Genomic DNA, 27879 nt, shown 5'->3' with positions numbered 1-27879 from the left:
TGGCCCTGCTGCTGGGCTTCGGGCGGGACCCAGGCCTGCTGTCCCCGAGCGTCCCAGCCGCGGCCCCGAGGACCGGCCACCTCGACCCTCTGCTCCCGGTGCCCCGGGGAGCTGGGGACAGGGACGGCTCCGCGGGAGCCGGGGCCTGAGCGGGGGCTCCAACCACCCCGGGGCCCGCATCCTCTCTCCCACCCCTCGGAATTGAGAGAGAGTCTCGAGCCCCAAGCCCCCAAGCCCCACTGCGGATGACAGCCAGGAGCTGGGGACCAAAGGCCTCTTCTCCATGAGCGGAGAAAAAAGCTGCACGGCCACCCTGTGGGTGCGGCCCCCACCTCCCTAGCTGGAGCCCTGCGGGGGGGGGGGGGGGGCGGCCCCCCGCGCGAGCACTGGCCCTGGCTCCTCCAGGACTCTGTGGGCCCCACACAAGCAGCTCATGGGGGACAGCACTGATCACACTTATTTTTTTTTTTCATTTCATTTATTTGAGAGTGTGAGCTGGGTGGGGGATGGTGGAGAAACAGCAGGGAGCCCAAGGCGCTGCGGAGGGGGAGGCTCGATCCACCCCGGCACCTGAGCCGGGCAGACGCCCAACCACTGAGCCCCCCAGGCGCCCCGATCACTATTTTGAAAATATTGCCTCTCTTACCTGGACCCCGCCCCACCGAGGACTGTGTACCGCCTGTGTCAGTACCCGGCTGGATGGTGGCAGTGGAGGCAGCAAGACCCGGTTCTGCTGATCAGACCCGCTATTTGCCTCCATGAACTTTCACCTTACGTCTTTATACCTTGTCTTAGAATCAGCTCTTTAAAGATTTTATTTATTCATTCATGGGAGACACAGGCAGAGGGAGAAGCAGGCTCCCCGTGGGGAGGCCAATGTGGGACCCGATCCCAGGACCCCGGGGACCACGACCTGAGCCGAAGGCAGACGCTCAACCCCTGAGCCACCCGGGCGTCCTGAATCAGGTCTTTTTGAAATTAAAATCAATTTGTTGTTGTCATTATAAAATCAGTCTTGTGCATCTCCGACAAAACATCAACCACCACCAACAAAAACCTTGTGTATTGACCTTCCAAAAATCAGTAGTTAATTCTCCTAGTACTGTTTATCCTTCCAGATGCTTGTGTGTGCGTGTGCGCACTTTGGTTAAATGAGCTATGCTGATTTGCTGTTTGTGACATTTCACACTAGCTACCCTTTCAAGTTAATAAGAGTGTATCCTATCTTTATCTCCTATCCCCCTTTCTAGTTTCTTAAAATGTCCCCCAAATTGTCTAAATCAGGATCCAGTCCAGGCCCAGGCACCGCATGTGATCGATATGACCCTTAAATCCCTTTTGTTCTGGCCTTTAAAGGATCTTTTCACGACTCTAGATCTAATAAAGAGACCTGATCAGTTATCTATCCTGCAGAATGTCCCACATTCTGGATTTCTTCCTTCCTTATGGTATCATTGAACTTGGGCTTCTAGTTCCTGTTTCCTTCCAACTGGAAGCTAAATGCAAAGGTTTGCTGTATGGGTGTGAAACATCTTGGCTAACGTACCCTTAGGAATCGTGAGGATGGATTTGGCTGATGCTGAGGGTTTGCAGAAAGCAAACCGTGGCAGCAAAATCAACGTAGGATGGCCCCTTTGCAGGCAAGGATTGTTAGGAAAGATGTGATGCTCAGCCTACGCTCGTGTAGTATCTTGCTTGTCTTGGGTCACCTTGCTGTTGGCTCCCGTGCTTCCAATGACACCAGCTCACTGAGCCACGGTGATGGGACTGGCGAGTTACGTCTCCGCGGCGCTTTACAAGAGAATAATGAGAATAGCCCACGTTACGGAGCATGGGCCACATTAAGTGCTGGGTGGGCAGAGCTTCCTTTTTTTTTTTTTTTAAGTATTTATTCATTTGGGAGGATGAGAGAGAGCGCACGCGAGAGAGGGAGAGGATGCGAAGCAGAGTGTGCGCTCATCGTGGAGCCCAGCGTGGGGCTCGATCTCACGGCCCTGAAGTCAGGAGCTGGGCCGAACCAAGACTGTGCCCCGTGGCCCTGGGCGTAGGCTGAGCCCTTCTGCAGCAGGCAGGTTGGTTAGGCCCGGTTCCCCGGAGGGAAGCAGCCGTGGGCTCGGTCACGGGTGTCTAAACCCAGCGCCGAGCCCCACCCAGCGTAGGTCCACCTCCTTTACCCTTTCTGCTGCCTTCGGAGTGTTCAATGCCATTGGATGAGAAGACTGGGTCTCCCTCGTCGTGTAAAAGAGGCCAAGCCCTTAGGGTGACCCTGGCTGTAAGTCCAAGTCCCCTCTCCCGTCCTTTTTTCTGCGCCCTGCTTGCCCTCCTTGATCGCCAGGAAGTCACGCAGGGTAGCCAACTGCACCCCTGGGCCTTTGCCACCTGGGCTTCAGGCTCTTTTCAGAACAGCGAGGGAGAAGTATTTCTGAGTTTCTACCTTTCGCCCGTGTTTTTCTCAGTCACCTGGGCCATCTGTTGACACACACGCCGACCCGTCGCATTGTAGAAGCCCCAATTCTAGTTCTAGTTTCTGCAGGCTCCTAATGGGCGGTGTAGACGCATCTCAAGCCTAGTGATTGTCGTTCAGTGGAAGGGACGCGGCCGGCACACTGAGTGGGCTCCCTGTAGTTCTTTACTCCACAAACACTGGCGGAGCTGGAGAATGGGGTCTTTGTCTCCGTCCCCCTCCTTCTGTGACTGGTCCGCTTTGCAGTGAGCTAGAGCCATCGACAGAGTCATCGACAGAGTTCCACTGGAGACTGGGACCAGGCCCCAAGGCTGGGAACATCTGGTAGCCTCAGCCTCAGGGTGGGCGGGGGAGGTGCCTTCCCCAAAGCCGCCTCATCCCATGGTTTTTAAACTCTGTAGGAAGAAAAAAAGTCTTGGTTAATCTCTAGATTGTTAAGACCTCTCTACTTCCTAATAGAAATACTGAAGTGAGGCCTGACTATGTGTTGAGAAAGTTGAGTGCTGATAGGTTTCAGCTAATCCAGTAATAGGCAAAGTACAAGTCACAAGCTGGGGTCACTGGGTTCCCTTGACCTCAGGGCCATGGTCTTCAGCAGGATGGGAGCAGATAGTCACTGTGTGCTCATTAGGCTTAACTGAACTGCCAATTCAGTTTCTTTTGTGTCCCCCCACCCCCCCAGTCCCAAGCTCCTATTTCTTAAACATCAATGACTTACTTTTACTAGGGTGGGTTATTTGGGTAGCCTTTCGAAATATCCACATCACACTTAGAACTTCACATTTGGGTGGCATTCATTCGTAGTTCTTATGTTTTAGGTATATAAGCTAAAAGCAAAAACAATCCCTGGATAATAGTGACCATATTTTTTAACCTAAAAATACAGGATAAATGGATAAAGGATTCTCACACACACCTTCTAGGCATATAAGAGACGATTTATGAGATGCAGTTTGTGTGCTTAGATGTTTGTATTTAGAGGGTATTTAATGATTTATATGAACACCAGGCCATAATACCTTAATTTTGCCTGGGCTGGAAAATCTGGGATGTGTAGTCAACATGCAGTACAGGTTCCAAATGTACTAAAAAAAAAAGTAAAGCTTGTCCTTCCAGATGTCATTTACCAAGTTCTTTTTTCCACCATTATCCCAGATGGTAGCAAAATACCCTCAGTTAGGCAGTGTGGCTTTAGATTGTTAATTTTTTCCTTTTGGAGTTAGAATTAATCTTTATTCCAAGTGAAGGGTCTGATTCCTTTTAAGCATGTATTAAATTTCTCCTGTAATCGTGCTTTTTCTCTCCATCTCCGCTTTTGGTGAGGTTATGCTAGGGGACCAGGTACCTTGAGTCCCTGGCATTACCTGAATTGTATGTAAGTCCCCGCCCCTGTGAAAGTTGTTCAATATTGAAAATCGTTCAAAGGAAATAACTTGATGGTTAGTACATCTTCTGCCCTCGTTTAGCAGCTTAAGTCTTCACGTTTTCAGAAATTTCCTCCTTAGAATAGTCTTGACCTTGTAGCGGGTTTGTCAACAGTCTTCAACAATCGTTTACGGAGAACATGCTATCCTCAGAGCTGGGCAAGTTATGGGGCTACAGAAAGAGCCTCTTAGGGTCCCTGCCCTCAAGGCTTAGAGGAGGGAGTGGGGGGCAGGGTGATTGGTCAAGGTCGGTGGGGCCATTGTAGATGTATGGGTGCTATTAGGGGAGCACAAGCCTGCAGAGCTCTGGAACCCTGGGAAAAGTGTGCTAGATAATGTAATATTTAGGCTAATATCTAGGCAATCAGACAAAAGAATTAAATCGATAACACACTGTTTGGGGAGCCCCAGAGCTCACAGGCTTATTTTTCCACCCAGAAGCTGCACTATAACGTAGCATTTTTAAGACAGATTCCGTCGTCGGGATAGCTGGGTTTTGCTCTCGCTCTCACGTGTTGCCTAGATTGGTGACTCTTCAAAAATTATTTCCACTGTTATAAAACATTCTTCAAAGAGCTAGAATGCATATTTTGTCTCTGGCAGATTCCACCTTGACTGGAAACTAGAACTGATGGAGAATTTATTTGCTGCATTTGGATTATTACCATTTTAACTGGCAGATGAGTGATCAGGGAAAGGCCCCCAAACCTGGCATGTGCGCCCAGCCTCTCAGTGTCTTCGGGAGGGATTCTCATATTCAGTCTACACCCTCACAGGAAGTGGGCGTGCTAAACGGAAAGCTGGTGAAGCTGTTGGGATTGCTTTGACCGTGATCCTTTTTAAAATTTGGACCCTCTAAGGTTTCATATTCAAAGACTTAATTTTTAAAGAAGGGAAGTTTATGCATAAAACATGAATGAGTGCTTGAAACATTTATATTAAGGTTGGGAAGAATTAATTTGAATAATATTTGACATAAATCTGCTGTTAGGAAGGCAGCGAAATACAGCCCCAACAGAAAGAGAGGACTTTAACTCCCTGAAATTTTAGCTGTTTAAACTCAGCCTTTTAAAAATTATTCTCTTACTTGGTGTTTTACCATTTTTCCAAGATTTTTAGAATTTGTCCTCTGCAGTTAAGGACTTGTGATATGTTTTTGGGATATGGAGACAGAAAGTACTTTGGTTTTACATTGGTTTACTTGAAAGAATCCAGATTTTCTTGGTCTCGTAAAAATAATAAAGGTTTTCTTTAAAAAAAAAAAATGATGCCAGAAAAATAAAAGGAGTAAAAATCATTCAGAATACTAGCACTCAGAAACAACCATCATGAATAGTTGCCAGATATCGTTCTAGACATCTTTGGATTTCTGCAGTAAGAGAATGAGGAGGATTCAAAGGATATAAAATAAAATGGGGTGTCAGACTACGGTACCCTTTAAATAAGCATGAGATTTCATGTTATGTGAACAGAATAAAACTGAGGTGAAACTCAAGTAATTGGTAGACTTGATAAATATGTTCTCAACCTAAGGAATTACCGGGTTCTTCCAAAGTCAAGAAAGAAAATTGGGGAAAAACTTTTTGAAATTGTAATCATTTTTAAATGATATATCATTTATATTTATATAGCATTTTTGGGGATGCCTGGGTGGCTCAACGGTTGAGCATCTGCCTTCAGCCCAGGGCGTGATCCCGGAGTCCTGGGATCGAGTCCCACGTCGGGCTCCCTGCAGGGAGCCTGCTTCTCCCTCTGCCTGGGAGAGGCGCGCACACACACACACACACACACACACATATTTATCATTTTTAGCTTTTGATGGGCTCTCATGCCCCCTTCCCCACTGGGCAGGGAGCCTGGTTTGGGGCTCGATCCCAGGTCTCCGGGATTATGACCTGAGCCCAAGGCAGACGCTTAACTCACTGAGCCAGCCAGGTGCCCCACAAGCTGATAATTTTGACTGTAAACACAAAAATCAAGGTAGTAGTAGTAGTAGAAGATAGAAATAAGTAGGAAAAAAATTGAAGTCAAAATTGAATATATTCCCGCTCTGGACCTGATGGCTACCTGTAAACATATAATTCACATATTCCAAATTTTCTTAGTCCCAGTTCCAATGGTTCCATGTTCATGGGGATTTCAAATTCATAAAATGTAGTTTCTTTGCTTGCCAACGAGGGGACTACAGTGAGAGATTGCCATTCAAGGCTTGCTCATCCGTTGTCACAACAGTCAATTCATACGGTGGGGTTTTCATTGGAAACTCCTGTCCTGCTCATGCCTACACTGGCGCCTCTACACCGCGGCCCTAAATCACCCGGTGCCCCAGATTTCCCAGGGACTGACCCCACAGCAGCATCTGATCTTAGGTAAGAGGCCAACGTTCCTACAAGGAGATTTCCTTTGAACCCAGGATTCTAGAGACAAGTTGACATAGCCTCGTCAGGCTAGTTCTATAATCAGGTTGTGAACTGCAAATTACCTTTTTTTTTTAATAAAAAAAGTAATTCTCACTATTGAGGATTATGAAGCAAGATCTCTCATGGGTCTTGAGGTCCCCACTCGCTGGTGATACATCAGATAATGGTAGCTGGATATGATCATGTTTATTTTCATGGTCCTGCTTTTCAAACAAGGCCCATCAGAAACCTATCTGGCAAAATGGTTAAGGACACAAAGGTTTTCTTTTTCTTGTAAGTAAAAGTGAGCTGATTTAAAGAAAATAGAAACTAAGCAAGAGTATAGATAATATGCAGATATGGGCCCCCCCCCCCCCAAAAAAAAAGCATGATGTGCAAATGGCTGAGGTTGCAGAAACCCAAGAAGGCGGCAACCGGGGCTGCACAGACGGGGCTGACCTTGCTCACTGTGTGGATACTTATTACCAAACAGGACTCTTCCCTCTTGGAACCCACGTGTGTCTGAAACATGGCCCTGTGGGTCGCCATCCATGTGTTCTTGGGGGCCGGCTCCTGCCCTGTCCCTGCTCTCCCCCTCCAGTATTTCAGAAGGCAGAGAAAACGGAGACGATAATAAGAATAACCTTTATTCCACCTAATTCATTATTTTAAAAAAAAAAAAAAAAAGAAATTCTTGGGGCAGCCTGGGTGGCTCAGCAATTTAGCACCTGCCTTCAGCCCAGGGTGTGATCCTGGAGACCCGGAATCGAGTCCCGCATCGGGCTCCCTGCATGGAACCTGCTTCTCCCTCTGCCTGTGTCTCTACCTCTCTGTCTCTCATGAATAAATAAATAAAAATTTTTAAAAAATACTTTTTAAAATGCTTTTTAAAACATTAACTTTTTTTTTTTTTTATTTTAATACCATTCGCCGCTGCTGCCCCACAGGCCGCTGAGCGGTGGCCCCCTGCACGAGTGCCGCATGGGGAGGTCACCGTGGTGTCAGAGCAGGCGTGGGTGGCAGTGGGAGCCCTTGTTGGGGAAACCGTGCCTCCGGACGACGCTCCTCACCGTCCTCCGCCCTAGTAACACCCCGTTTTCTCTCTCAACCTGCGCAGACCGTGGGGCGGGAGCTCCTGCTCCATCTGATCGAGCACCTCGTGACCAGGGATGGAAAAGACCTGGAAATCACGAACCTAATCAACAGCACCCGGATGCACTTCATGCCTTCCATGAACCCCGATGGGTTCGAGGCCGTCCGGAAGCCCGACTGCTTCTACAGTAACGGAAGGTGAGGGGGGCCCCGGGTGCCCCGGGAACCAGCCCTGGCCTGGGCCGCTCAAGGTTTCAGGCGACTGCCGGAGGCGGACGAGTGAGGGCCGGAGAAGGCGGCCTTCCTCCTGGGCCACCCGCCGGGCTCCCCTGCCCCCCCGGGCCGCCCACCGCCCAGGCCTCCTCGGGGATCCCTCCTGACTGGGCCCAGCACCCGTCTGTGAGCGCCCCGGGAGGGGGCAGGAGTCCTGCGGCCCGCGTTGTGCACTGTTAAATCTCGGGGCCTAAGTCTGCAGCAGGGACCCTGGGAATTACCAGTTGGTTTTTTAAAAGCCAGGACAGGAACTGATCAAAAGAAGAAGAGGGGGTCAGGGGGTGCCTGGGTGGCTCCTCAGTTAAGTGTCTGCCTCCTGTCCTCGGCCCAGGGGCAATGTCAGGGTCGTGGACAGAGCCCTGCGCTGTCGCTGCTTCTCTCTCTGTCCCCCCCACCCCACTGTTGAAGGGCATGTGCCCGCTCGCGCGCTCTCTCCCTCCCAAATAATCTTTTTTAAAAATATTTATTTATTCATGAGAGACACACACACACACACACACACACACAGATACACAGGCAGAGGGAGAAGCAGGCTCCATGCAGGGAGCCCGATGTGGGACTCGATCCCGGGTCTCCAGGATCACACCCTGGGCTGCAGGTGGCACTAAACCGCTGAGCCACCGGGGCTGCCCCCTCCCAAATAATCTTAAAGAAAAAAAAAAAGAGAGAAAGAGAGAGCCTTGTACTATTTCTGATTTAAACAGTTTATTAAAAAAAATAAAAATAAAAAAAAAAATAGTTTATTTTCTCACAATGGCCCCCGGGAGTTGAGGATTTCTCAGGGGTCTGCTGAACACTGATATGGGGGCAAACGTTTGTTTGCTTTTACCAAAAATAAATATAACCTCACCAGTCGATGACCCTGCTATGTCGGGCCATCCTGCGGCATAGGGACAGCGACGGCCCCCAGGAGGGGTGGGCACTGAGGAGGTTCCTGTGGCCTCTCCACCCGTCGCTGGGGAACCAGTACCGGCCTCAGCGACCTGGACCCTCCCTGTTCACTCTGGGCCCTGGAAGGCGGGAGTCCGGGGAGACTCAGTGGCAGCCCCCAGTCGGGCGGCCAATGGGGCCCTCGGGCCTGGGGGGGGGGCATCCAGGGCAGGAGCCCCCGGGTGCCCCAGCCCACGGTGAGTCCCTGGGCGGCCACTGGGGGCGACTTGGGCCTCCTGGGGGGGTGTCCAGGGCGGGAGCCCCCCGTACCCCCAGCGCCCCGCCCACCGTGAGTCCCCAGGTGGCCGGTGGGGGTGACTCGGGCCTCCAGGGGGGCATCTAAGGGCATGAGCCCCCACGTACCCTGCCCACCGCGTGTCCCCGGGGCTGCAGGACGCCCACCGCCCAGACCCGCGCGGCCGGGCCCCTTCCCCGCCTGCCCCGGCGCACCCCGACTCCTCCGTCCTCCTCCCGAAGGGAGAACAGTAACCACTACGACCTGAACCGCAACTTCCCCGACGCCTTCGAGCCCAACGACGTGTCGCGGCAGCCCGAGGCGGCGGCCGTCATGGCCTGGCTGGAGGCCGAGACCTTCGTGCTCTCCGCCAACCTGCACGGCGGCGCCCTGGTGGCCAGCTACCCCTTCGACAACGGGGTGCCGGGTAAGGGGGCCGTGCGCCCCGGGATGCGAGCATCTGAGGCCTGAGGGGGGGCGGGGGGCCCCGAGGAGCCCCGGCCTCGTGGGGAGGAGGGGCGCGGGGAGCCCCCGAGGAGCCCCGGCCTCGGGGAGGAGGGGTGTGGGGAGCCCCCGAGGGAGGCCCAGCCTCGTGGGGAGGAGGGGTGCGGGGAGCCCCCGAGGAGCCCCGGCCTCGTGGGGAGGAGGGGTGCGGGGAGCCCCCGACGGAGCCCCGGCCTCGTGGGGAGGAGGGGTGCAGGGAGCCCCCGAGGAGCCCCGGCCTCGTGGGGAGGAGGGGCGCGGGGAGCCCCCGAGGGAGGCCCAGCCTCGTGGGGAGGAGGGGTGCAGGGAGCCCCCGACGGAGCCCCGGCCTCGTGGGGAGGAGGGGTGCAGGGAGCCCCCCAGGAGCCCCGGCCTCGTGGGGAGGAGGGGTGCAGGGAGCCCCCCGAGGAGCCCCGGCCTCGTGGGGAGGAGGGGTGCAGGGAGCCCCCCGAGGAGCCCCGGCCTCGTGGGGAGGAGGGGTGCAGGGAGCCCCCCGAGGAGCCCCGGCCTCGTGGGAGGAGGGGCGCGGGGAGCCCCCGAGGGAGGCCCAGCCTCGTGGGGAGGAGGGGTGCAGGGAGCCCCCGAGGAGCCCCGGCCTCGTGGGGAGGAGGGGTGCAGGGAGCCCCCGAGGAGCCCCGGCCTCGTGGGGAGGAGGGGTGCAGGGAGCCCCGAGGAGCCCCGGCCTCGTGGGGAGGAGGGGCGCGGGGAGCCCCCGAGGGAGGCCCAGCCTCGTGGGGAGGAGGGGTGCAGGGAGCCCCCGACGGAGCCCCGGCCTCGTGGGGGAGGAGGGGTGCAGGGAGCCCCCAGGAGCCCCGGCCTCGTGGGGAGGAGGGGTGCAGGGAGCCCCCCGAGGAGCCCCGGCCTCGTGGGGAGGAGGGGTGCAGGGAGCCCCCCGAGGAGCCCCGGCCTCGTGGGGAGGAGGGGTGCAGGGAGCCCCCCGAGGAGCCCCGGCCTCGTGGGGAGGAGGGGTGCGGGGAGCCCCCGAGGGAGGCCCAGCCTCGTGGGGAGGAGGGGTGTGGGGAGCCCCCGAGGGAGCCCCGGCCTCGTGGGGAGGAGGGGTGCGGGGAGCCCCCGAGGAGCCCCGGCCTCGTGGGGAGGAGGGGTGCGGGGAGCCCCCGAGGAGCCCCGGCCTCGTGGGGAGGAGGGGTGCGGGGAGCCCCCGAGGGAGGCCCAGCCTCGTGGGGAGGAGGGGTGCAGGGAGCCCCGGAGGAGCCCCGGCCTCGTGGGGAGGAGGGGTGCAGGGAGCCCCCCAGGAGCCCCGGCCTCGTCCGGGAGGAGGGGCCTTGGCACGGGAGGCGGCGGCGCCAGGTGCTTCGCGCTGGGCGCCCGCCGAGACGTGTGGGTCCCCCGCAGCCACCGGGACGTCCCACTCCCGCAGCCTGACCCCCGACGACGACGTCTTCCAACACCTCGCCCACGTCTACGCCTCGAGAAACCCCACCATGAAGAAGGGAGATCAGTGTAAGGACAAGATGGACTTCCCCAACGGAATCACCAACGGCTACGCCTGGTATCCGCTCAGAGGTGGGTCCCCCCCCCCGCCGGGCTCCTCGGCCCTGGGAATAGGGGGGCAGGTGCGGGAGGGCACGGGGACCCCCGCGCAGGGATCCCAGGGGCGGGGGTGGGGGTGGGAATGTTCCCATAGAAGGACGAAGGTAGGTGGCAGCCCGGGGGTAGGAGGAGAAATGCAGGCCGGGAGCAGCGGCAGGGCTGGAGCCCCGCGCCCCAAGGGGAGCCCCCCCAGAGCTGCCCCCCGCAACCGTGCGCACTCCCCATGGTGGCCTGGGAGGCCTGCACCCGAGAGCCCCAAGCGGGACCTGTGCGGCCTGGCCCCATCGGGGTGGCCCTCCGTCCTCCCCCCCACCCCCCCCCCACCCCCGCAGGCGGGGTCTCTAACCCTGGGGACGAGCTAGGAACCCTGCGTGCGCAGCTCCCACCGGCTCCGAGAGCCCCCCCCCTCCCCAGGACTTGGCTTTCTGTCTCTTCCTCTATTTCTTGGTGAAAACGAGGTCAGAGAGAAACACAAGTACAAGCCTTAGAAGGGAAGTAAGTACCAAGAAGGGAGAAATCCTTCCCGCTAGAATCTAGACCTCCATAGCTGCTACTTAACGTAAATAACACGTTGATAATTGTTTGACTATTTTCTTAGCATGAGGCTTTTTGCTAAGTCAGTACTTCCCAAGTACCCTGCTGGCCTGCAGTGATTTCACCAAATCCAAGATGCCACTGAGGATAAAACACCGTACCTCCAAGGATGAAAGAAAAACGTTTCTGGCCAAACTAATGACAACTGGGTTTTTCAGCCATCGAGTTTAACACACCTCCCAACTCAGAGATTTTTAAATATGAAAATTTTTGCATCTTAGAAAATATGAAACAGGATTATGACCCTTTCGAAATAGTCTCCATAGGTGAGAACTGGACGGTGAGCTTGGGTACCCAGGGCCTGGGTCCCTCCGCTCCCGAGAGCCGCCCGGCACCCTCTCTCTCACCCCCAGATGCAGCTCAGCCTAGTGGGTAAGAGCACGGGGCCTGGACAGGAGGGCCTGCGCGCTGGGCTCTGCGCTCACTGGCACGTTCCTTGACATCTGTGATGGTCTGTCTGTAAAACCTGGGGAGTAGCTGCCTAACAGACTCCTCAGCTAGTACCCACTGAAGGCACACGCTCGCTGACCCTTAGCCATTGGCATTCCTCCGAATGAGTGTATGTAGCTTCACATAATAAGTGTAGTTATGGTTTCTAAGCAGTATTTTTTTTAGAAGTATCATTCCATATCTGTCTAGGATGTAACTTACAGAAGAAATGTACACTGATAAATCCTTTTTGTAAGTTATGATTGGAAAAAAAAAAACATAGGACTGACCCTTCCCCTCCCCTCAGGTGGCGCACAGCTGAACTTTAGTCTGCTCCGACCCAGGTACCCACGTGAGAGTGTTAGATTGCCTGTTCACGCCTGGCTAATAAGATGTCAGGTCCTGATTCTATAATGCTAATACGTCAAGTTCATCTTCTCCTGTTTACATGTACTTTCCTTGTAACTGTCTGATTCACTTGTCCCCAAGGCTTGGGATACTTAACACTATTTCAATTTCAGACTTAAAAAATTAAATATGCTTGTGTTTAGGTGGAATGCAAGATTACAACTACATCTGGGAGCAGTGCTTTGAGATTACGTTGGAGCTGTCATGCTGTAAATATCCTCATGAGGAGAAGCTTCCGTTCTTCTGGAATAAAAACAAAGCTTCACTAATTGAATATATAAAACAGGTGCACCTAGGTTTGTAAGATTTTTTTTTAATTTCTTCTAACATGAAACATTATATCTGGCACAAACTTTGGGTTGAAAAAATGCAAGCCTCTATTGGTTTTTCCGGGTACAGCCTCATTCTGAGTACCAGAACTAATGATTAAGACTTTTCTCTGCATGAATATCTGCAGCATGTGAGAAATTCAGTGCTCATCAGTTCATATAAGAGAAAGCATGATGTATGTTACTTTAATATGAGGGTGGAAAATCCAGAGTACTTCAAAATCTTCATGTTGACTGACTGAGAAGTCTGGCAAAAGATCTAGAAAAACAAGTTATTACTCCGGCATTTTCTAGATGGGTGATGATTCAACAGTTTGCTTGTCACACAACATCATAGATTCAGAGGACACTGGACATGCCACTTTGCATTTTTCCTAGTACTGTATTCCTAGTACTGGGGTGGTGACCTAAACCCCACACCTGGCAACTCTGCCAAGTGACCTGGTCCTGACAGTCTTCCCAGTCTTCCCGGCATTTTCTAGATGGGTGATGATTCAACAGTTTGCTTGTCACACAACATCATAGATTCAGAGGACACTGGACATGCCATTTTGCATTTTTCCTAGTACTGTATTCCTAGTACTGGGGTGGTGACCTAAACCCCACACCTGGCAACTCTGCCAAGTGACCTGGTCCTGACAGTCTTCCCAGTCTGGTCTTTTAGACAGCTATCTAGCCCTTAACACAGATGGATGGACTAAATGGGATAAGGGTGGTAGTTCTCAAACCTGTACAGCAGACTCACTGGAGGGTTTGTTAAAGCACAGATTGTCAGCCCCATCCCCATGACTTAGTACATCTTGAATGGTTCACCTTTCCCAAGGAGATGCTGCTGGTCCCAGGAACCATGCTTTGAAAACCGCTGTACCGGAGAAACACAGTGCTTGTGATGGTGGTGGAGTCATGCAGTTCAAGTTTATTGAACAAGGCTGTGTCTCTGGACAGGGTGTGGAAGGCTCTCCTGCATTGCCAGGGTATAAGTTATTTTTCTCCATTCAGGATGGCTTGGGGAAAGAAACCTCAGAATTTGCTATCAAGTAACTGGCACAGTAGTTATGCTACTAAGTCAAGCTAAAGTAGGTATGGGTTTGGGTCGAGGAGGTTTTACCTCATAGGCCTGCTACATAACTGCACAGCTCCTGGAATTTTCTGCATACTTCACACCAAAGCTTTCCACCTGCTAAAGAGATGAGGGAAGAGTAAGAAGCATAGGGGCTCCAGAGCTGAGCTTCCCTCCCCAATATGAGCCCATATCACCAACCTGGGTGCCCCTCCAGCACCCACCCCCCAGAGCATAGGTGTGCAAAGATTACTGGTGAATTCACAGGGCTGAGACATTCATGAAGTAGGCCGATTCCCTGTGATAAGGGATGTTAAAGAAGTCACTTTTCATCAGCATCTTAGCATTTATTAAGATTATTGAGTCCTCTCTCGATTAATATTCTGGTATTTTGCTCCTAGATTTTCCTCATGAGTCACATACTAATTTAGCCTATCATATTTCTGTATTTAGTGTTACCCTGCCTAATATAAATTTCTCCTTCACCTGTATCAACGTGGGAGTGCAACTGAAAATGAAATATGCTCCACATAACTGCACTACTATTTTTGGAATTGCAATCTAACACTAAAGGTTATCTTCCAAGCACTGAATTAAGGTGGGCTCGAAGTATCACACTGACCTAATAATGCCAGTGAAGGAGCTTTGTAACTGTGAAGTAACATGCAAATTATAGCATGACTATTATTAATCTGGAGAGCTTACAAGTCCATTTACACTAGGTTTTAGAAAGAATATGTATCTCCCTGTCCCTACAATCAGGTATGCACAAGCTACCTAAAATATATATAAGCACACCACCCCTGCCCCCTTGTGGTTTAAAACAGAGGCTTTTTTTTTTTTTCCAATTTAATAATGAAACCCGATGTCCAGTTACTTGATAGGTTCTCTCCATTGCAGTGTCTGGTAGGAAGCTTAGAGATGATGGGCGCAAACACCTTCTTACTGGTATTACTGTGGTTTAAGGAAAAGTACTGATATTTGACAAGCGGTGTTACAGTCACTGGCTTAGCTTCCCCACTTGCTATGAGACATCTGAGACTTTGACCCATCTGGAAGTCTCTGGCTTACCTTGCCTGGAAAGGAAAAGCCTCCTAAGCCAGTAGAAGGGCCTGGAAGGTGGTACATATCACTTCCATTTTATAGGTGATGAAAGTGAGTCTTGGGAATGTGTTGTGACCTGGGATTTACACTGTGACCTGACTGGTACATATCTGTACTTACCTAATGTGTCAAAAGACCTCCTGAGAAGGGCACAGTGAAAACATTTCTTCAAAGAATAATGCCACTGGTATCCCATGAATAAATGTGTAATTGGGTTGTTAAATCATGACTGATGTTTATGGTTGGGTCCTACCTAAAAATCCAAAGGATACGTACCAAGTAGTAGGAATAAATATAGATGAAACTTTTAGAAAAGGCAGGAGGACAAATTACCTGAAAACAGAGGTTACACAGCTGCTACATGTTGAATATGTGAGAAGGAAATACGGCATTTAGTAATTTCTGTGCAGGGGGGGGCGGGTGGGCACAGGCAACAGAGTCAGGAACTAAAGCAAAAGGCAATGCTTAACCTTTGAGACAAAGATTTTGTTGCCAAATGTCAAAACTTTTACATTTCATTTTCAACTTTTCTGAAGGAAAACAATCTATGTCTCGTAGTTTTCTGCTCCAGTAAATAATTACTAAGTATAATGACCTGGGAATAGTGCATGGTCATTTTTTTTCATTGTAGCTTCTTCTCATTGGTTAAGATGATTTGTCACTGAGTGAACAAACTGGAATGTGACGTGTAACATTTAAAATGGCCTTTTCTTAACTGTATTCCTGAAATTCTGAGATGAGGGGTATGGTGTCCGGTTCAGTGTGGACTTACAGCCCAGCTGTACCACTCAGCTCTAGGAGCTTAAGGTTATTTAATAATCCAAAGCCTTAGTTTCCTCATCTGCAAAAGTGTGATAATATTGCCTACATCAGAGTTGATGTGAGGAGAACATGCATGGCAAGCACTTGCCACAGAGCCTGAAATATACTAACTGGTCAGTAAATGTTCACTCCTGTTGTTAGCAATAGACACCATTAATTACAAGAAATCTTGTGATTGTAACTTTCCCATGTAGTTTGTAGTTTCCCACGAGACAAAACTATTGAGTCCCTTGCATAGCTAAGTATCTTATTGTAAATTAATACACTGGCATTTTTTAAAAAGTAATCTCTACATTCAACATGGGGCTCAAACTCATGACACCTAGATCAAAAGTCACATGCTCCCCCAACTGACTCAGCCAGGTGCAACCACCTCCTCCCACTTTTGTATATACACTGGCATTTTTTAGTTTAGGATTTAATGAACTCCACCAAGAGCAATGCTACAGTAGTTTGGACAACTTGGAAAGGACAGGAATGGATTTAGGTTGTCATCAAGGTTCTCCCATTTTGCTAATAGGTGCTATAGATGGAATATCTGAAATAAACTTTTAAGTTACATCAAAAATTAGTTTACCAAGTTCTGGTTCAAGATGGCAATGTAGGAGTATCCTGAATTCATCTCCTCCCACATTCTGTGGGACCAAATACACCAAATCTATAGCTACATATGGGACACTTTCCTCTGAAAGAAACCAAAAACTGCCTGAGCCATTCCCATGCATTGGATGAATGAAAATAAACCTATGTTGCAAAAAGTAGGAGAGGTTGAGATGTGATCCTGCCATACGCCCCATCCCTGGTACAGCAACCCACAACAGGAAGGTACTCACAACTCCAAGCTTCTCTCTGAGCAGCAAAAGGTATGAACCCCACCCACATCTGGCACCCCAACTGTTAAAAGCTACACCCAAGAAACAATTCCTGAAAATATCTAGCTTTGAAAGCCACTGGGGCTTGCATCTACAAGACCCTCAAGGCTATAGCAAACTGGGAAATAGTTCTTATAGGTCTGCACAGGTGCACCTGGTTGCCTGCGAGGGCCCAGTGCCAAGCCAGCCAACTGAGAGATGCCCAGTTTTTCTGCAGAAGAGGCCTACTTGCTGGTCTTAAAGCTTTGGCTTGAGGGGCAAGTATCTAGCTTAATACAAATCTAGGGGTATCCCAAAATAGTCTCCAGAGATAGAAGTTGGCAGACATCATATTTGCACTCCCTCTCCCTCCAGATCAACAGTCTCTCCCAAAAGGGAGCCTGTGCACGCATATGGTGCCCCAGTTTTGGGGCTACAACCAAGTGAATACCTCTTAGCTCTGGTAGCCAGTGGGGTCTGTGTTCAGGGCTCCCAACAAGAGACTAACAAAGAAACCGGTCTTAACTGGCTATCACCCCAGGGGGTCAGTGTAAAGGGGACAGGGAGACACATCCATTCTCCAGTATTGCCCTGAAAGAGGTTTATTTGCATACTTTAAAAGCCTCTGCCTGAGGGTCTGGCATCCAATCAGCCTGAATCTGGGTACCAATAGGTCTTGGCACAACCTCAACTACTGGGAACTCCTAAGAATAAAGTGGGCTGTTTAGACAATCACAAAGATTTGAGAAACAACCAAGAGCTAGGTCAGAGTTGAAGGATAAGTTTCATTAACAAAAGACCACTCCTCCAGGACTGGAAGAGGTGTTTTATCTAATGTATAGAAACCAACATAGAATCAAAGAAAATGAAGAAACAGAGCAGTATATTCCAAACAAAATAAGATAAAGCCTCAAAGACCTTACTGAAATGGAGATAGTGATTTACCTGATACAGAGTTCAAATAACGATCATAAACATGCTCACTGAGCTCAGGAGAACAATGCATGAACAAATGAGAATTTCAACAAAGAGGGACTATAAGACACCACCAAATAAAAGTCACACAGCTGAAAAATACAGTAATAGAACTGAAAAATACAACAGAGGGGCTCAACAGCAGACTGGGTGCAGCAGAAAAATCCATGAACTTGAACACAAGGCAATGGAACTCATCTAATCAGAGCAGCAAAAAGGAAAGAATGAAAAAGTGGAGACAGCTTAAGGGATTTATGGGACAACATCGAACATACCAATATTTATATTATAGGGGTCCCAGAAGAAGCAATAAAGGAATGGAAAACTTTTATAAAGAGAGGATGACTGAAGAGTTAGTTCCCTAACCTGGGGAGGGAAACAGACCTCCAGATCTGGGAGGGCCAGAGAATTCCAAATAAGATGAACTCAAATCCACACTAAGATACATTATAATCAAAGTGTCAGAGGTTAAAGACCGAGAATCTAAAAAGTGGTAAGAGAAAAACAACTTGTTATATACCAGGGAATCCCCATAATATTATCAGTGGATTTTTTTTTTTTTCAGCAGAAACTTTGTAAGCCAAAAGATAGTGGCACAGTATATTCAAAGTGCTGGAAGAAAAGAAATTGCTAACCAAGAATACTCTATCTAGCAAAGCTGTCCTTTAGAATTGAAGGAGAGAGAAAGAATTTTCCAGACAAGCAAAAGATAAGGAATTCATCACCATTGGACCAGCCTTATAAGAAAGGTTAAAGTAACTTCTTTAGGTGAAATGAAAGGGTACTAATTAGTAACAGAAAACTCACTGGTAAAGGTAAATCTTTTTTTTTTTTTTTTTAAAGATTTTATTTATTCATGGGGGGGGGTGCGGGGCAGAGACACAGGCAGAGGGAGAAGCAGGCTCCATGCAGGGAACCTGACATGGGACTCAATCCCAGGTCTCTAGGATCAGGCCCCTGGGCTGAAGGCGGCACTAAACTGCTGAGCCACCCACCTGGGCTGTTCTGGTAAAGGTAAATCTTAAATAAAATTCAGAATAATCTAATGTTGTAAAGGTAGTGGTTAATCACTTACAAAGCTATTATGAAGATTAAAAGACAAAGTGGCAAAAATTACTATAACTACAATAATTTGTTAATGGATACACAGATAAAAAGATGCAAAATGGGCACCTGGGTGGCTCAGTGGTTGGGCATCTGCCTTAGGCTCAGGGTGTGATCCTAGAGTCCTGGGGTCCAGTTCCACATCAGGCTTCCTACAGGAAGCCTGCTTCTCCCTCTGCCTATGTCTCTGTCTCTCTTTCTCTGTGTGTCTCTCATGAATAAATAAATAAAATCTTAAAAAACAAAAAAGATGCAAAATGTGGGTGATGGGAATAAACATGCAAAGGTTTAAAATGAAATCAAGTTATTATAAACTTTAAATAGACTGTTATAGTTATCTAAGTGTCAAGGGAACCACAAAGCAAAAACCCTATAGATACACAAAAAAAGAAGGAATCTAAGCATACTATAGAAAACCAAGAACAAAGGAATTACAAAACAGCCAGAAAACAATCATCAAAATGGCAATAAATACATACCTATCAATAATTACTTTAAATGTAAATGGACTAAATTCTCCAATCTAAAGACAGAGTGGCTGGATGGATAAAAAAACCAAACAAACATAAGATCCATCTATATGTTGCCTGCAGGAGACTCCAGATATAAGGACACACAGAGACTGAAAGTGAAGGGGTAAAAAAGGATATTCCATGCAAAGGAAACGAAAAGATAGCTGGGATAGCTATACTGGACAAAACAGACTTTAAGACAAAGACTAATAAGAGACAAGCTTATTACAGAATTATAAAGGAATCAGTCCAACAAAATGTTCTAGCATAGGAGTACTTAACTATATAAAGTGAGTATTAACAGACCTAAAGGGAGAATAGACAGCAATATAATAATAATAATAAGAGGCTTTATTATCCCACTTTCATCAATGGACAGGTCATCCAGACGGAAAATTACTACAGAAATACCTTAAATGACATAGTATTCCATCCAACAGCAGCAGAATACACATCATCTTCAAGTGCACATGGAACGTTCTCCTGGATAAATCATGTGTCATGCCACAGGATGAGTCTCAATAAATTTACAGATATTGAAATCATATCGGCTATCTTTTCTAACCATGGTGGTATAAAACTAGAAATCAGTTACTAGAAGAAAATTGGAAAATTCACAAATATTCAGAAATGAAACATGTAATAACATAACCAATAGGTCAAAAAAATAAAAATCTTGAAATGAATGAAATGAGAATACAACATACCAAAACTTATAGGATGCGGCAAAAGCAGTTCTAAGAAGGAAGATCACAGGGATAAATACCTACACTAAGAAACAGAGATCTCGGAATTGTTGAATCACTATATTGTATACCTGAAACTAATATAATACTGTATGTTAACTATACTGGAATTAAAATTTTAAAAAAATCTCAAAACAACCCAACTTCATACCTCACCAAGCTTAAAAAAAGAATAAAATAAGCCTAAATCCAATCATGAAATGGGCAAAAGACATGAACAGAAATTTCACAGAGGAAGACAGACATGGCCAACAAGCACATGAGAAAATGCTCCGCATCACTGGCCATCAGGGAAATACAAAACAAAACCACAATGAGATACCACCTCACACTAGTGAGAATGGTGAAAATTAAGAAGACAAACAAATGTTGGAGAGGATATGGAGAAAGGGAACCCTCTTGCACTATAGGTGGGAAGGTGAACTGGTACAGCCACTCTGGAAAACTGTGTAGAAGTTCCTCAAAGAGTTAAAAATAGATTTGCACTGCTGGGGATTTACCCCAAAGATACCAATGCAGTGAAACGTGGGGACACCTGCACCCTGATGTTTATAGCAGCAATGTCCACAAGAGCCAAACTGTGGAAGGAGCCTCAGTGTCCATCGACAGATGATGGATAAAGAAGCTGTGGTCTAGGGATCCCTGGGTGGCGCAGTGGTTTGGCGCCTGCCTTTGGCCCAGGGCGTGATCCTGGAGACCCGGGATCGAATCCCACGTCGGGCTCCCAGTGCATGGAGCCTGCTTCTCCCTCTGCCTATGTCTCTGCCTCTCTCTCTCTCTCTGTGACTATCATAAATAAATAAATAAAAATTAAAAAAAAAAAAGAAGCTGTGGTCTATGTATACAATGGAATATGACTCAGCCATTAGAAACAACAAATACCCACCAATTGCTTCGAAGTGGATGGATCTGGAGGGTATTATGCTGAGTGAAATAAGTCGATCGGAAAAGGACAAACATTATATGGTCTCATTCATTTGGGGAATATAAAAAATAGTGAAAAGGAATAAAGGGAAAGGAGAGAAAATGAGTGAAAATATCAGTGAGGGTGACAAAACATGAGAGACACCTAACTCTGGGAAATGAACAAGGGGTAGTGGAAGGAGAGGTGGGCGGGAGGTTGGGGTGACGGGGTGACAGGCACTGAGGGGGGCACTTGGCAGGATGAGCACTGGGTATTATGCTATATGTTGGCAAATTGAACTCCAATAAAAAAATAAATAAAAATTAAAAAATAAAGCCTAACATTAGGAGAAGGAAGGAATAAAGATCAAAGAGGAAATAAATGAAATAGTAACTAAAAAGACAAGAGAAAAAAATCAATAAAACTAAGAACTGTTTTTTTAAAAAAGATAAACCTTTAGCTAGACTCACTTAGTTCAAAAAGAACTCAAAATCAGAAACAAAAGAGATATTACAACTGATAGCACAGCAATGCAAAGGATCATAAAAGACTACTCTACACACCAAAAAAGTGGGCAACCTAGATGATAGTTAATCCACAGAAGCATCACCTACAAAGACTGAATCATGAAAAAACAGAAAGTCTGAACAGACCTTTTACTAGTAGGGAGACTTTTGACATGTTTTTGATTCCTAATTCAAACAAAAGCCCAAGACTAGTGGCTTCATTGGTGAATTCTACCAAACATTTAAATAATTAATACCAATCCTCAAACTCTTTTCCAAAAAACAGAAAAGGAGAAAACACTCTCAAACCCAGCTTTACACTGATAGCAAAAATGAATGACACTCCAAGAAAATTACAAGCCAATAGCCCCGATGAATATAGATGCAAAAATCCTCCAACAAAGTATTAGCAAACCAACTTCAACAATACATTAAAAGGACCTTGATCAAGTGGGACTTATTCCAGGGATGCAACGATGGCTCAACCTCTGCAAAGTCTATCAGTGTAATATACCATATCAACAAAATAAAGATAAAAACAATATGATCATCCCAATAGATACAGGAAAAAACCATTTAACAAAATTTAACATCCATTTATAAAACTCTAAACAAGAAAAATCCTGAACTATGTTAACTAGGTAAATTGTGATCATTTCACAAATATACATATATCAAATCATTATACATCTGGAACTATTGTTATATCCCAATTATATCTCAATTTTTTGGAAAGGTTTACCTTCCCTTAAATACTTTATTATCATCATTTTAAAATAGCTTAATAAATAATTGGGTGTATTTTTCTTAAATACTTACAAAAAATTTTTTCCATAGGTCATAAAATGTGCTGTTAACATTTAATGCTCTTTTTGTCTTGCAGGTGTCAAGGGTCAAGTTTTTGACCAGAATGGAAATCCATTACCCAATGTAATTGTAGAAGTTCAAGACAGAAAACATATCTGCCCTTATAAAACCAACAAATTAGGAGAGTATTATCTTCTCCTCTTGCCTGGGTCCTATGTATTAAATGTGAGTATATAGCCCTCATTATTGTTATTAAAACATTTCAGAACTTGCAGTACTTACCCAGAAGGAATCTGAAATAAGTCTGCAAAGTCCCAAAAGTGATTACATCAGGATAGAAGGAAAGGACATCACCAGACTTAAATTTGGCAGGGAGTAGAAGAGGTGAGAATGATAGGAACAATCCAAACAAATCACTTTTTTTCCCACCTGGCAGTGTTAACAGAAGCCAAATCCTATTTCTTGTGATATATTTTATGATGAAAGGTGGAATGAACTTTATTATTAATAAGAATAATTAAACAATGTAGCCAAAGTGCTTCCAAGCTTCGTGGAATACCATTTTAACACCCATTTCGTGAAACATAATTTCTGCTATTAAAGAATGGATTGGGACACAAGTTCCTTCAAATTCATTATAAATAACATTTGATCCACAAACTTTACCACTATATAAAGCAAGTGGTAGACATACTTTGAAGCCCTTTCATAAGCAAATGATGGTGAGTTCCAATCAATACAAGTAAAATTCCAGGTTTAATTCTATGAAGGTGTTTGAGTCATTTCCTAGAGGGAGGCTTGGGTTACTTTGTGCCCAAACAGATTTATCTGAATGAACTAAGTGAATTAATTACCTGATTTAATTGGCCAGACTGTGCTTCTTCCTCTTTGATACGACTTTCTCTAAGAATCTCAAGATTCTTCTGCTTTGCTTAGTGGGTCTGATGCCAGCTACAAAGCAGTCTTTCTGTACAAAGTGACTCCTTGGAAAAGGTGGTCATCTGCTCGGTAGTAAAAACTGGCTTTGTATTTTGTTATGTCCTGAAGGTAAAATGATGAAAAGCACGTTTTTCAATTCATAAACGTTTAGGATGCAGAGCTTTTCTATTCCTATAGGTTATTCCCCTGGTGCCCAGCAGTGGGGCTCATCAACGGCTAATCCTCTTAAGAATCGCCCCTAGAACTGGAAAGGCCGCAATTCACTGTGACTCTGTGCCTAAAAAGGCCCTTTATTTTCCTGTTATAGTGACCTTTCTATTCCATGAAAAAAACAAAAAACAAAAAAAACGGGGGGCTTTGGGAGAGTCCTTGTAATGAGTCTAAATTATCATGTATGGGATCCCTGGGTGGCGCAGCGGTTTAGTGCCTGCCTTTGGCCCAGGGCGCGATCCTGGAGACCCGGGATCGAATCCCACGTCGGGCTCCCGGTGCATGGAGCCTGCCTGCTTCTCCCTCTGCCTGTGTCTCTGCCTCTCTCTCTCTCTCTCTCTCTGATGTGACTATCATAAATAAATATAAATAAATAAATAAATAAATAAATAAATAAATAAATAAATTATCATGTAATCCCCAAAATAAGCCACACCTTTATAAAGTTATTAATTGTTCATTTCTATTTAGACTAAGTACCTGTTAGCCTTAGCTACTAGTTCTAGGACAAGGGTGGAGGGCAAGACTGGAAGTTGAAATGAATGACTAAAATATATACCATCTGCTGCTTATGTAAATAATTGTCCCCATTCTCTTCCTTCTCCATATATAATAAAAGTGTTTCTCAGGGGTGCCCAGGTGGTTAAGTATTTGCCTTTGGCTCAGGTCATGATCCTAGGGTCCTGGGATGGAGCCCCACACCACCGGGTTCCCTGATCAATGGGGAGCCTGCTTCTTCCTCTCCCCTGCCCTCCGCTGGTACAAGTGCTCACTCTGACGCACGTGCTCTCTCACTCTCGCTATCACTCTCGCTCTCTCCATGCTCGCTCTCCTGTCAAATAAATAAAATATTTTTAAAAGAAAATATTTCTCAGTGGACATCATCTGTAGTTTGGCTTTTGTCCTTTCTCCTGATTTCTTCCATCAATCAATCCAGCTTAAGATTCAGGCTCAGGAAGAAAGCCAGGTAAAATCAAAGCCTTTTGAGGAAGCAATAAACTTGTACACTCAGATCAGCTACAAGGAAAATGGAATAAATTGAGAACAGAATTCCACGTATAATCTCGATACCCAATCAGGATATTAAGTATAGACTTGGGACAAAGGGAAACAGTCAACTTTACCTTTGCTCTCCATAAAAAAGATGAGAGAATCAACCTACAGGTTCCTTCTCTTAGCTTACATCTCCTGATAAAGGACCTGTCTTTACTGCACTTCATAACTCTGGGCAACAGGCATTGGACAACTCATTCAATGAGTAGGCCTAAAGCTGTTACTAGCCTGGGAGGCCGGGCAGATGGTTATGTGTGACTCATAAAGGCTGTGTTTTAGTGGTGGATGTCGGTGTTTTTAGTGTTGGCACCACAAAACATCTGAAATCACTCAGATTGTTTTTTTGTTTTCCTCTCAGGTTACAGTCCCTGGACATGATCCATACCTCACAAAGGTGGTTATTCCAGAAAAATCTGAGAAATTCAGTGCTCTTAAAAAGGATATTTTACTCCCATTCAGAGGGCAACTGGATTCTATCCCAGTATCAACTCCTTTATGTCCTAAGATTCCTCTGTATAGGAATTTGCCAAGCCACTCAGCTGCAACAAAGCCTGGTCTGTTCATATTTCTAGTGACTGCCTTTCACATATTTGTCAAATAAAGCAAAATGTGAAATACAACCCCCCATCATCACCTGGAATCAGGGATTTCATGCCAGGTTACTGCAACTCTTAACTCCCCCTGTGGGATCTTGACTGAACAAACTCCATGGCCCTTCCCAGAGAAGAGAAACAGTGGTTTTCAAATCACAACAAGCAACATGTGGTGGTGATAACAAAAGGAATGATTTGATCTTGATGAATGGAAGATACTGACCTTTCAAGTAGTCCACTTAATCTTGAAGTTGTCTTAGAAATTTGTAAGAAAAACTTGAGAATCAAGAAAGAAGTTTCTGCAAGAAAAATATGAAGCAAATTTTGTACACAGAGAGCCAGCTGAATATAAGCAATGAAGATGAACATTCATGGATTACCTACTATATCCGAAATCTTGCCATGAGTGCTATATGTGAAGATAGAGGAGGTGCCATTTATAATTCATTCCCAGCACAGGGGAAAAATGATGATAGGACTGAAATATTTCATTTCATAAATGTTCTAAGGAAATATGAGAGAAAAGAGGCAACCAGGTCTCAGTGGCCCAAGAAAATAAGGGCCTAATGGGATGGCAAGGTTCTATCTACAGAGCCCCAAAACAACAGGTCAATTAGGCGTCCCTGCCTTTCTGCAGATGCAGATGCCATAGTTCTGTCATGCTGATGACCCCCAAAAGTGTAGCTCTAGCATCTCGCTTGAGCTTCAAATTCAAGTGCAGCTTCTCACTATACATATCCACCTGGATGTGACCCACAGGTACCTCAACTCATCATGTTGAAATTGAACATATTTTCCTCCCTGGAGCTGCTTTTCCTCCTAGATTTTCTCTGAACCACCAAACGAGAAACCTGAGAGTCGTCCTTGATACTTTGTCCTCTTTCCTCATCCCATATATTCAGTCACTCGAGATTGATGTTAATTTTAAGTGTTATATTATAAATTATAAACCCTCTCTCCATGGCTAGTAACATTGTCAAGTTTAGGCCATCACAGCTCACCGGCACCACTGCAGCAGCTTTACTGGTCTCTGCTCCCAGGCTTCTCCTCTTCAAATCCATCTTCCACACAGAACTTGGGAAGTTCTACTTAAAACAAAAAACAATCAACTTGCTTAAAATTCATGTTTATGTCTTCAGAGCCCAGGACAGAGTAGAAACCAAATGAATGAGTAAACAAAGAGTTCTAGGAACCTATAGTCCCAGTCCCTCCCACAAGCTGTGTTGGGCTTTGAGTCATTTTGTCAGATGAGGGCCTCTGCGTTGGCAATCTCCAGCTTAGTAGTCACACTGACAGAAGAGTTTTCAATTATGTCTCAACAAATAAATTTGAATACAGTGTTTTTACTATGCTTTGCCTTTATCCTAAGGTTCATAGTAAACGTATTGTTACCTGTTAACAACACAAGCTACCTTCTTTTGTCATCAGAAAACAAAAGTTCTACCATTGGTACTCAACTTGAAGCAACTGTTCTCCACCTGCTATCATGAGAGTTAACCTATCTTAGAACATTTTATCTAAGAATTGAGAGGGGAAACATCAAACAAAAAAACAGCAACTCATAAGCAGATGTCTAAGTGCTATATATTGCTCATGGAATGTAAGTTGCCTTGGGTCTTTCAACTGAGAGTTCTCTAGGATCTGAAAACGAAACTATACTGGGCTTGGCACGTGATGAGTACGTGAGAACCACAAACGAATGGGAGCTATTCCTGTGCCAACCTTATTCCATACACACAAATCATGCTTGTTAATCTAAACAGAATTTGTGATCTTCCTATTTCTTATAAAAGTCTGGTAATAACTTGAATTATCTGGATCATTTTTATTTAAATAAACTAATTTATACATGAATGTATTAATATTACAGAAAATGATTTTGGTATGCTATAAAGCACAGAAAACTCGATTTATCATCAAGCCTTGTTTTTCAATCAGTCTGAGTCCCAACTTTTCTACAATACCAATTTTCAAAGGGACATGAACCAAAATCTGAACTGGTTCACAAGCCTTAATGTAATTTCCTTAAGGAAATAATGTTTTAAAATCAGAAATTTTATCAAAATCATTTAGACACAAGTAAAACAAAATAATCTCCAAACTAAATCTAAACCAAACCTGAGTTTAATACAGAGCACGCTCAGGGTACCTATTTTGCAGCAAAGTACTCAGAAGTAAACTTTGTAGTGAGGGTTTAGGATAACCGAATCTCAAGTATACTCTCCACCAACCAAGTTCAGTGTCCAAGGGGAGAAACCGGAATTCCAACTCTCCTTAGACCAGAGCCCCAAATCTCCCTGCATGACCTCTTTCCTACTATCTCTTACTCCCTTATGGTGGTTATGCTCCTCAGCTTCTAAGTTCAGGTATAAATTCCTTCTATGGAGAAAACAACATGGTAAAATTTTACAAGATAAAAGAACATGGGAGTTAAATTTGCAAGAACCCCACGTTCAAACCCATCCCACGTTCAGTTTCCTTACTTGTAAAATGAAGACCCTTGCTTGACTGTTTCTGTGACTATCTAAAAGCTGTGGTTTAAGATGCCTTATTTTGATGTCATTTTTGGTGCTTGCCCAGGCGCAGAGAGGATAATTAACACTAAGTGGCATAAATATTTTGAAGGCAGCATAATATATCTTCTTAAAGACCAGGTCTTTTGCCTCAGATAACAAACAGAATTGACCGGAGAACTGAAACACTGGTTAGCTGGGATGGGCATTTACTGTTTAAGGAATCTCCTGAACACAACTTTTTTTTAATCTATCTAAATTATGATAAACGTTAACGTGAATAAATCTAAATGGAGGGGAGTACTGTAGAGAAATGTGAAGTCTCTACAGGTAAATGTCAATTTGATTTTGGTGCTTAATTATCATGTTCAGACTTGAGCTGTTACATGTATCAGAGATATTAAAAGCTTCTCAGCATTTTTTAAAGTCTAAGAAATCAATGTTGTGTTTTGTTCCAGAAGCAAATTTGCATTTGTAATTTTTTTTAACTGTTGTAAGAAGTTACTTCTAGCTTTAGAAAGTAATAATATCTGATACTGGATTGGAAATAATCTTTTCCTAGAGAATCC

The 27879-nt window shown here is 46.0% G+C and overlaps 1 protein-coding gene and 1 long non-coding RNA gene across 5 annotated transcripts in view; one reads left to right on the top strand and one right to left on the bottom strand.

Annotated features, from left to right (window-relative positions):
- Positions 1–27736, top strand: part of CPM (carboxypeptidase M) — a 73675-nt gene extending 45939 nt beyond the window's left edge. For both annotated transcript variants that reach the window (XM_038549968.1, XM_038549969.1), the window contains exons 4-9: positions 7405–7577; positions 9060–9244; positions 10654–10824; positions 12426–12578; positions 22079–22227; positions 24563–27736. In XM_038549968.1, coding sequence (XP_038405896.1) covers positions 7405–7577; positions 9060–9244; positions 10654–10824; positions 12426–12578; positions 22079–22227; positions 24563–24805 — 1074 coding nt within the window. In that variant the 3' untranslated portion in view covers positions 24806–27736. The remainder of the gene's footprint in view (positions 1–7404; positions 7578–9059; positions 9245–10653; positions 10825–12425; positions 12579–22078; positions 22228–24562) is intronic.
- On the bottom strand, positions 444–25338 carry LOC119873586. Of its 3 annotated transcripts, XR_005365388.1 has the most exons (5): positions 25021–25338; positions 22857–23043; positions 14896–15028; positions 13720–13791; positions 444–2859 (listed from the first exon to the last, which is right to left on the bottom strand). It is a non-coding gene; the product is annotated as an uncharacterized LOC119873586 (long non-coding RNA). The 3 variants fall into 3 exon arrangements; XR_005365386.1 differs by lacking the exon at positions 14896–15028 and having other exon boundaries at positions 445–2859; positions 25021–25330; XR_005365387.1 differs by lacking the exon at positions 444–2859 and having other exon boundaries at positions 12576–13791; positions 25021–25337.
- Positions 27737–27879: the final 143 nt, after the last annotated feature.

Source organism: Canis lupus, chromosome 10, assembly GCF_011100685.1.
Source record: "Canis lupus familiaris isolate Mischka breed German Shepherd chromosome 10, alternate assembly UU_Cfam_GSD_1.0, whole genome shotgun sequence".
Taxonomy (NCBI): domain Eukaryota; kingdom Metazoa; phylum Chordata; class Mammalia; order Carnivora; family Canidae; genus Canis; species Canis lupus.
Note: the sequence above shows the minus strand (reverse complement) of the source record. Positions and strands in the feature narration are given on the sequence as shown.